Genomic DNA, 9,894 nt, shown 5'->3' on the forward strand with positions numbered 1-9,894 from the left:
CAAAATGGAAATCAGTACGAATGAAGTAAAATTGGCTCTCACTTTAAGCACTATCTCCAGGAGAAAGATCCTTCTCAGAAAGCCGCTGAGCGAAAGCTCCAGCAACCAAACACGAGAGTATCTCCAGTTTATGAAAAGAATAACGAAGGGCTCTGAGATCGAGGAAAAGCCCGATGGGTTCTCGTACACCCCCGGGACCATACAAGGAGGAGCCATTTCCTTCCAGTGCATCCACAACACAGTGCCTGACTTAATAGCCAACATCCTTCCCATGCTGGCGTTCTGCAGGATTCCCGTGCGTCTGAGCATAAAGGGGACAACGAACGCAAAAGACTCTCTTTCCATAGATATGATCAGAGCCGTATACTGCAAAATATTGAGCCAGTTTGGAGTGGTTTCTGAAATAAAAATCAACAGAAGAGCCATACACCCCTCGCACGACGGAGATGTGCTGCTTATTGCAGAGACAGCAAATTCTCTCAACCCAATTGTCTGCGACAAAAGAGAGGAGCTGAAGAGAATCATAGGAATAAACTACTCTGCGCGGATAAACAGCGATGTGCTCCACAGAATAACGAATGTAGCGAGAGATAAGCTGAAGCCCATCACGCCGTCAGTTAAGATATACAACGACATAGGAAACAGCAAAACATCAGCAGAGACTCCTGGGTTTGGGTCAATCTTGCTTGCTTTTGGAAACAACTCGATATACGAGGCAGAGTGCACTATTGATGGATCTGACTCTCTTATTGATGTTCCTGCAGAGAAAAGAATGACCAATTTACTTCGAAACTTTTTAAAAAACATTCGAACAAGCGGATCGTACAGCCACACGATACAGCATTTTGTTTTCGTCCTTCTTGCCCTGACAACGGTCGATGGAAGCGCCGTCATAATCAGAAAAATATCCAAAAAAGATAAAGAGGTTTTATTTTTGCTGGAAGAAATACTGAAATACACCTACACAATAGAGCCGTATGTAAAAACAGAAAATGACATTGAGTCCGGGCTGTCTGATGAGCTGCTGCTCATTAAATCGTGCGGTGTTGGGTACACCAACATACACAAGCCCGTCCAGTAGGTATTTTGAAATAATTTTAAGTAGTTTCAGAGTGCAAATAAAAGAAAAGAAAACCATAGAGCAAGCCAGCTGTGTGTTCTGTTTGTTTGTTTGTCTCCCTGGTAATTATGCTATTATACAAATTATAAAAAATAAAAGATTTTCATAAAACATGAGTAAAGGGCTCGCAAAAACTATCCAAAATTTGACATCGCTGTGCAGAACCATTTACTTTGTCTTTGCTGCCATTTTTTACTTTGCATCGTGCATAGTCATAATTCCAGTGGTATACTTTGTGCACAAAGTGCTGACTGCCCTGGGCTTGGACATGTGGAAGTTCAAATCTTCGGTGGGGAAGATTTGGCTGCTGGTTACGCAGTCGCTGCTGTGCATTTTAATAGGAGACAACACGTACATGCTTTATAAAGAGCCCCCTGAGAACATCAATTCGCAAAACACTCTGATCATATCAAATCACACAACGTACATAGATTGGGTGTATCTCTGGTCTTTGCTCATTGAGACAGGCCGCGAAAATATTTCATTCATCGCCAAGGAAGCCATTGGGTCAATTTACTTCCTGAAGCTGGGAATGAAAATGCTCAACTTTGTTCTCCTCAGCAGAAAAATGGAACAAGATAAGTCGAGGCTGAAGGAGGCATGCAGTGTTCTGCACAAGAGCCCAAACTACAACCTTGTGGTCTTCCCAGAGGGAACATTCATCGATCCTGCCACAGAACAGGCGAGCAAAGATTTCTTGTCAAATCAAATAGAAATAAGAAAAAAACTTGAAACACTTCCAAAAGAAGAGATAGAGAGACTGGGGCTCCACGTGACCATTCCAAGTGAAATAACAGCTCCATTCAAGCAAGTAATATTTCCCAGAGTGAAAGGTTTTACTCTCCTTGTAAACGAGCTGAAAGACAGCATTAAATACATCATGGACTGCACGATCTACCTGAACATGGACGGAACACTTGAAGAGTTTCCATCGCACTACTTTACCCTCAAAAATATCCTGCTGGGACGGTGTTCAAGAATGCAGGCAGTAATTATCTGTGACAACATTGTTTTTAACAAATCCATTGCTGACGATTCTTCCAACTGGATGTACAAACAGTTCAAGAAGAAGGACGAGCTGCTTATGAAGATCAAAGGCACTTCGATAAATGATGTTGTCCTTGATTATGAAACCAATCTGAAATACAAGAAAAGAAGAGTGCATCCTTCTCTTCCAGTCACTATATTCCTATCAGCTGGTGCTCTGGCAATTATTATTCCAGTTTTCTATGTCATATGGCAGTTATTTCTATTAGCCGTTGCAACGTTCGTTGGGGTCAAAGGCCTCCTTGGCAAGAAGTGCATTACTTCGTGAGGATTCACATCTAAACATGCTAAGTCTCAGAATTTAACTCTTTTATCCTTTCTAGTCTCTCCACTTTTAGCCAAGTCTAGGCACACGAAGCATTCTCATTCATTCGCATCAGCCAGCTGCAATCTACAAAAGATTCGCATGCAAAATCGAAGAAGAATCAGCTTCTAGAACAGTATGGCACTCTCAGAGTGGTTTATACAAGAATAAAACAGTATTTTTTGCACATACTAAGCCAGAGTTTCTTACTATTCATATTAATATTTGCACATTTGCACTCTCTCCATCCATTATCTGTTCATAGCTCGCAGATGGCCTATCACCGGTACTAGTGACTGTGCTAATTCTAGGAGAACATTCAAACTAAAATTCTTTAGCATAATAGTCATACAGCAGAATCTCTTCTGGCAATATTATTTGGTTTTACTTTTTGCAAAAAGAAGCCCAAATATTATTTTTATGTATCCACTCACCGTCATAAGAATAGCAAGAGGACACGAAGTGCGCGTAGAGCTGAAAAGCGGAAACACGTACACAGGTACTCTCTACAAGTGCGACCTTTGGATGAACATCCACATGAAGAACGCGATAAAAGACAACACAGAAGAGGTGGAGGAGTGCTACATAAAGGGCGCTGCAATAAAAACAGTGCACTGCAAAAAGAAACATCTCTCAATGCAGGAAATCCTCCAAAAGAGAAGAAAATAGTAAATACGCGGAGGGAAAGCCTTATCTGTGTCCCCCGCTCCTGCAGAGATCTGTCCAGCAATAAATACAAAACCAAGCTTCCGCGATTATTTTTATTTTAAATTTTTTACAATTATAAGGAAATGAAAATGCAAGACATACACAATAAAAGCCTACCGCTGTCCGACAGAATAGACACAATATACAACTGGAGAGCCACAGAGTTCTTTCTCCAGCACATCCAGGACACAAAGACAATAGAGAGCGAGATAATTCCCCTGCTACACGAGGGCTTATCAGGAACACAGGAAGATAAGAGAAAAACAATGTCTGTTTTGATAAGAATCAGAGTAAGCAGCAGCATACCAGCAGACTTGATAGACAGGCTGATAGACACCCTGGAAAACGAGACACTGACGAACATTTCGCTTGCTGTGAGATGTCTGATAGAGATCACAAAGAAAACGAAGCCATCCCCGCAGCAGCACGCCCGGATAATCTCGTCTCTCACCAGCTTCTTCACAAACCTGACGGGCAGTCTGTACTCATCTGAGAACGCAAACGAAACGAGAAAGTCGCTTCTTCTGAGCAGCGAGCCCGTGATTCTTCTGCTGTTTCTTACGCAGATTGCGAAGGAAGAGTTTATTCAGAACGCAGTGCCCCTGGCCAATGCCTTGTCATCATTTGCTCTCTTTTTCACACAGAGAACAGACCTTATTTCTTTCTATCTGATCAATGAAAACATAAAGCTGCAGTGCATCACCACGCTTACGCAAATCATATCCCTATTTATGACAATTCTCAAAGAAAACTCGCCAGAAATAACGGCCATATCAGCCTTCATTCCCGAGCTCAGCATTTTTCTGCTGGGGTACTGCCCAGACGACGCCATTTCCATCAAGAAAGACATCTACCACCACCTGAGCATCCTGAAGACAGAAAAAAAAAGAGTGTTTGCATCGTACTCAGAGGTCATCCTAAAAGACGGGATCCTTCTCCGCCCCAAAAACCCCGTTCTAAAGCTTCTGGGGCTGACTCTTTCAACAGAGTTTCTTATCATGTTCAGAGACACGACACACAGACACCTCTCGCTGAAAGTGTGCAGAGAAGCAGCGAAAATACTCTGCGAGTCGTCAGACCATACGCTTAACAAGCTGTGTGCGAATGTTCTCGTGCAGATCAACGACACCACAATCAGCGACAACATCAGCATAGGAGAGAAAGGCTTTTTCATCCGAATGAACTACACAACATTTGTGCGAGCGTTCAGACAGTACAGCAAGATAGAAGTGACAGAAGAAACAAAGAACGTGCTAAGATCGATCATCCGAGGAATGAAGAACACAATGCACTATTTCTCTCTTTTCCAGAACATCCCGTCAAATGCGATTGTGTTCTCGCTGAAGTGCTTCAGCCCGTACGAAGTGCAGGAGCTCTCTGACAACCTTGGCCTCGCATTCCGCCCATTCAACCACTTTGATTTGGAGAAGAGATCAGACATTATCATCGTGTGCGAATTTCTGCTGATATTTTTCTATCTAGACGCATCGCTCTTTGAGCGCATTCTCCTTGACAATGTGGGCATACTCTTTGAAAGCACAAAGAAAAACAAAGACATGTTCATCATATGGAGGCAGTTCCTGGCATACGCAGGCGTTGCAAGAAAGTTCGCAGGCGTTGTGCTGCAAGAGCTGCTCAAAATAGTGCACTCAGTTGAAGACAAAGAGTTCATTGTCCTGGCGTTCAGAGAGGTTTTCACATCCTTTGCAGTCCATACGGTAGAGATAGAAAGTGTTGTAGCAGGAAGTCTCCAGGAAATATTCAAAAAGTGTCTCATGACAGAAGAAAAGTACTTGTACACCCTGGAAATAGTCAAGGATCTCTTCAAAACCGCAGGAAAAGAGAAGCTAGACCTCCTGCACAAAGAGATGGCTCTGGCCCTCCCCTCCTTCTTTGAAAAGATGGAAGAAATTGCCAGACTGCACCCCAATTGCACCGATGTGGTGGAAATAGCCCTGTCAGTTCCCGTCAAAATTTCAGGTCTTCTTCCCTTTTTGGGACAAATGTCCAAGTCTCTCCTCAGGGCGCTGCAGATAAGAGGAAAGCTGGGCGGGCTGGCCATGGAAACACTGGAGACCTGCGTAGACAATTTAAACTCAGAATTTTTAATGACGTATTTAGGAGATGATATTGATGCGATTTTCACAGCCCTAGTGGATCTTGTGCAGGAGGAGGAAAGCTCTGTGATGTCGATTAAGCTGCTCGGCAAGCTATCAGGGAAAGCCAGCACAGCGTTCGTAGGGAACAACAGATCCTCCCACCCAAACACGGATATAACCATCATTATCCCAGGAAAAACAGACAAGATAAAAATACCCCTGCATGACATTCTGCAGGAGGCCTCTCGCATCCTCTCGGGACAAAAGACAGGAAGCACAGAGCAGGCTCTAGCACTTGTGGGCCACTATTTCCACTCTTTCTTCAGGTGGAGCGATTTAACTGATGAAATACTCGCAGCATGGACAGAGGACATAGAGGGAATTAAAGAGGCTGATTTCCAGGAGCTGCACAGCAGAGTGCGCGCAGGTGCATTCAACCCCCTGGAAGACGTAGATGGATGGACAGTGGACTACCCATCATCCTCCATCCCGTGTCTCCTAGTTTCTTCCCTTTTCTCCTGCGCTGCAGACCCTGAAATGATGAAGCCTCCTGCGCCCATCCCCAATACAGTTGCTCTCCCTAGTGCTGCTAACCCCATAGTTAACACAGTCACCGCAGGGAGCAGCAGGGGCACAAATAGCAGCGAGGGCACAGAAAATGAAGCAGAAATATCACCGCAGGCAGCTGAAGCAAAGAGACTCCTCATCACTCTCTACTCTTTCCTCTCTGTGTTCAAGGCCCTAGAGCTCATGCACTTTGACGACTTCCAGCGCCGCGTGCGCGTTGACGTCTTTCTCCTTATCTCAGCGCTTACCCGCGCCTTTGGCAGGCCCTCAACGGAAAGCGTAGCACAGAGTGTCCTCAGCACAATGCACGATATATCCAGGCGCATCTGCGGATCCCGCGAGAAGACCTCGCAAATGACCCTTTTCTACAACATTCTCCACGCTTTCTGCTCAGCCTGCTATGCATACAGCGACGAAGAGAAGCTCTGTGGAATCAGAGGGATCATCTTTATGACGCAGTCTCTGGACCTCGGAACATCCTGGCTCCTTTACCAGGAGATAAGGATAGTTAAAGCTTTGTTCTCTGCTCTTTCTTCCCTGCGCTACAACAACGTAGAGGCAGTGAGGGAGGGGATATTCCACATATGCAGAACCACGCACGACCCTGCAGTGGAAACAGAGCCCACATCTTCTGAGCACTTCATGCAGCTCATCCTCACCTTTGCACAGGAGCTGAGCCACCCCCTGGAGAGCGTGCGCCTCGTGGCTAGAGAGTGCCTTGACTACAGCGCAGGGCTATTTGGCTCCGATGTCTCTGCGTTTTTGCTGCCCATTAGAGAGAAAGTGCTGGCACAGGTCCTCAGCAAGCCCCTGAGAGCGCTCCCTCCTGGCGTGCAGATAGGGAACATGGAGGTGATGACTTATCTCTTCGGCCTGCGCCCTCCCCTGATGATGCTCATAGACGAGAGGATAGAGAGATTCATTGGGGAAGCATTCCGGATAATCGCATCGCCCAATGGCACTGTCGTATTGAAGCAGGCAGCAGTGCGGCTCTTCGTGGCTGCTGCATCATCGCCTGAGTTTACAGCTGCGCCCTCTCTAATCAAAATATCCCAGGTCCTCATTAAGGGCTTATTCTCGAAAGAGCCAGAGATATGCGAGGTGTGCAGGGATGGGCTCAGACAGATGTACTTCCTGGGAAGACAGCCTGATAGAGAGGTGCTGCAGTCCTGGCTTGTCCCCATAGTCAACACGATTGGCCAGAAGAAGGCTGTAGACTCCGTGATCGCAGGAATAGTGCACCTGCAGGAGCTGGACAGAGAGATATTTAAAACTGGGCTGTGTAGCAGTTTACTTGACCTCCTAGCACAGAGCGCTGACTCTCTATCTGAGAGCACTGTGGATATGATATTTGAGATATTCGCGCGCACCCCGCATATTCCAGAGGGAGAGTTCCTCACGCGGTCTGTGCTGGCATATCTGCACCACTTCAAGAATGTACAGCCAAAGAGAAGAAGAGGAGTATCGCAGTATCTGGCAGTTAGGCCGCTATCTGCCTCATTCCTTTTTAGGCTGGCAAATGAAGACGACACAGCGTACTACATACTCCACAGACACCTCGTAGAGAATGATGCAGGCGGGAATAGAGTGCACCCTTTGGCAGTCTCTGGGCAGTCTTCATGGAGACAGTACGTTCTTTCTGATGCAGCAGGAGAGTCATTCGCAGGCGAAGCCATTGAGAGGATGCTTTCCCTGTGGAGGGAGGGTGCTGGAGATGCAGCATTTGGGAAAGTGGTTAGAAAGTGGTGCTTTCAGTCAGCGCAGGGCCTGATAGAGTACTTTACAGCTGAAGAGCTTCGCACTGCCCCTGTCCTTCTCCCTGAAGACGTGTCTCCTGATGTCGTAAGGTCTCTATTTGTCCAGTCTCTAGAGACAGGATTAATTCTCAGCGCAGACGGAAAAGTTCAAAAGCGCATACTTTTCAGCGTGGAGAGTTTGCTCTCTGATAAATCTATGCTCTGCGTAGATGGCCCCCCTGAGTGGAAGATATCTGTGGCTATGCTCCTCATCAGAGAGAAGGAGCCCCCCGCTCCTCCCGCAGAAAGTGCAGCTAAGAGCAAAAGATCGCCCCGCCCCACGCGCTCTGCATCAGTCGCCAGGGGATACAGCGGGAACAGCAGCCCTGTGATGGGAGAAAGTAAGCAGGAGGTAAAAAGTAGGGAAAAGATCAGAGCAAGAATATCAGGATACCTCCAGAGAGTCCTGGAGATGGAAGACCTGGAGCCCGTAGATGCGGTGTGCATCACTGCGTTCCTCGTGGAGTACAACCCAGAGGCATCCACCGACGGATTCCTGCCCCTCATCACTACGCACCCCGAGTACGCTGAGCACGCAATCAGAGGGATTGTGTCTCTCCTCAATAGACACGGGGTAGAGCCCTTCATTGAAAGCATCTCTTCAGCCCTCGAAGACGAAACTCTCTACAGGACACACCTGTACATTCTCCTCCCAGCAATTGCAAGAGTTCCTCAGCTATTCACAGGCTCAGGGATTGAGCCGAGTGTGTGCACGATGATACAGCGGCTCTTTGCGTCAGGGAGTGCACGCATTGCCTTGCTTCTTCTGCAGGCTTCTATCGTGTGGTACAAAGCAGGAACTATCTGCGACGGAGTAGCACTGATCCTTACGAAGTCCTATGCTGCGTACTACATCCACACGAAGTCAGGCGAGGTAGTGGAAGGCATCTCAGCGCTGCCCTTCAGCGAAGACCCCGTGCCCACAGTGCCAGAGAAGATACAGCCGCAGTCAGTGGCCAAGCTGTACGAAGAAGCAGCAAGGGGGAACAAGAGCCTCGCAGTGAGCCTGAGGCCTGCAGTGCGCGCGTGCATCTCAGAGACAGGAACTGAGGCCCTGGAGGCAATCCTTCCCGTGGCTGCAAAGATTGACAGAGAGTGCGTATCAGACGTATTTCACGGGCTGAACGTAGCAAGGATCAAGCCAAAGCTGGCTATATCCTGTGCTACCCTGCTGGGCGGAGAAGAAACAGCAGAGAAGGCCCTGCGCCTCCTAGAGGAAGGTCTGAAGGAGGGCGCTGAATCTCTGACAGATGCAGTGTCCGCGGGAATGAAACTGGCACTAAAGTATCCATCTCCTGAGTCGCTTACACTTTTGGCTCAGATTCTATCCAGGCACCCCGAGGTGTTTAGGTGCCCAGAGACAGCTGAAGGCGTTGTAAGCATCGTGCAGAGCATAAGCGTGTCCTCTTCGCTGAAGCAAAGTGTCCTACTGGCGATGGACTCTGAAGAGTTCCAGGAAATTAGGCTGGGCCTTGTGCACACCGCGTACGTAGACCCGCAGATGCACAGGGAGGAGATAGCGGCAGGACTGCAGCCCCTCTTTGTTAAGGGTCTCTCCTGCGCATCGGAGAGAATTCGCTCTGATTTCTTCAAAGTTTTTAACGAGGGCGTCTCTTCGGCGCCTGGAGAGAGGCTTCTTTATCTCTGCAGCTTTGAATGGGAGCTGTTCGAAATGGGGGGCTGGGTGCCTGCGTTCTGCAGAATGATCCTGGAGCTCTTTGACGTCTCTTCGATGCACACCGATGTCTTTTGGGATGTCTCTGGGCTCACTTTGCTTGAAAACAATTTGAGTAACGGCCGCACAAAAAATGAAGAACCAAAGAAAAAAAGGAAAAACAGCAGCCAAGAAGAGAGCAGCGCACACACTGACGACGCAGACAGTACGAAGTACAATGAAGATGGCAGTGATGCCAGCGAAGGATACAGCCATATGCTGCCCGCTCTCTTCAGCGAGTTTAGGCGGTACAAAGTCTCTCGAGCAACCATTAAGAATAGCATTCTGTCGCTCCTTCATGGAAATGACGTGGCATCTTCCCAGATCATCAGAAGCCTGCTCCCTGGGGTTATATCGCACATACCAGATAAAGCCAAGCACTCCCTGCACAGCCGCATTGAAGAGATGCTGATTCGCCTCGGAAAAGCAGGAACCCCAAGGATATCAGAAACAGCTGAGTCTTTCGTTGTAGGAATGGCTTCTATCTGCTCCAGGGCATCTTCGTATGCAGCAGTTCCCAATGCCAGTGATACTTCACA

The 9,894-nt window shown here is 47.4% G+C and overlaps 4 protein-coding genes across 4 annotated transcripts; all 4 read left to right on the plus strand.

Moving 5' to 3' along the window:
- Positions 1 to 4: 4 nt before the first annotated feature.
- NEMIN01_2079 (RNA 3'-terminal phosphate cyclase-like protein) lies at positions 5 to 1,081 on the plus strand (the record flags this gene model as incomplete). Its single annotated transcript, XM_051478021.1, has 1 exon — positions 5 to 1,081. One exon carries the CDS (start codon positions 5 to 7, stop codon positions 1,079 to 1,081), a length of 1,077 nt encoding a protein of 358 aa, XP_051333981.1.
- A 151-nt stretch (positions 1,082 to 1,232) lies between these two features.
- Positions 1,233 to 2,435, plus strand: NEMIN01_2080 (uncharacterized protein; the record flags this gene model as incomplete). Its single annotated transcript, XM_051478022.1, has 1 exon — positions 1,233 to 2,435. One exon carries the CDS (start codon positions 1,233 to 1,235, stop codon positions 2,433 to 2,435), a length of 1,203 nt encoding a protein of 400 aa, XP_051333982.1.
- Positions 2,436 to 2,891: 456 nt separating this feature from the next.
- NEMIN01_2065 (U6 snRNA-associated Sm-like protein LSm4) lies at positions 2,892 to 3,140 on the plus strand (the record flags this gene model as incomplete). Its single annotated transcript, XM_051478007.1, has 1 exon — positions 2,892 to 3,140. The coding sequence occupies one exon, from the start codon at positions 2,892 to 2,894 to the stop codon at positions 3,138 to 3,140; it is 249 nt and encodes an 82-aa protein (XP_051333967.1).
- Positions 3,141 to 3,262: 122 nt separating this feature from the next.
- Positions 3,263 to 9,894, plus strand: NEMIN01_2081 (uncharacterized protein; the record flags this gene model as incomplete). Its single annotated transcript, XM_051478023.1, has 1 exon — positions 3,263 to 9,894. A coding segment is annotated over one exon (6,632 nt), but the record flags the coding sequence as incomplete, so codon positions are not given.

The sequence above is a fragment of the Nematocida minor genome, assembly GCF_024244105.1.
Source record: "Nematocida minor strain JUm1510 chromosome Unknown 7677, whole genome shotgun sequence".
Lineage (NCBI taxonomy): Eukaryota > Fungi > Microsporidia > Nematocida > Nematocida minor.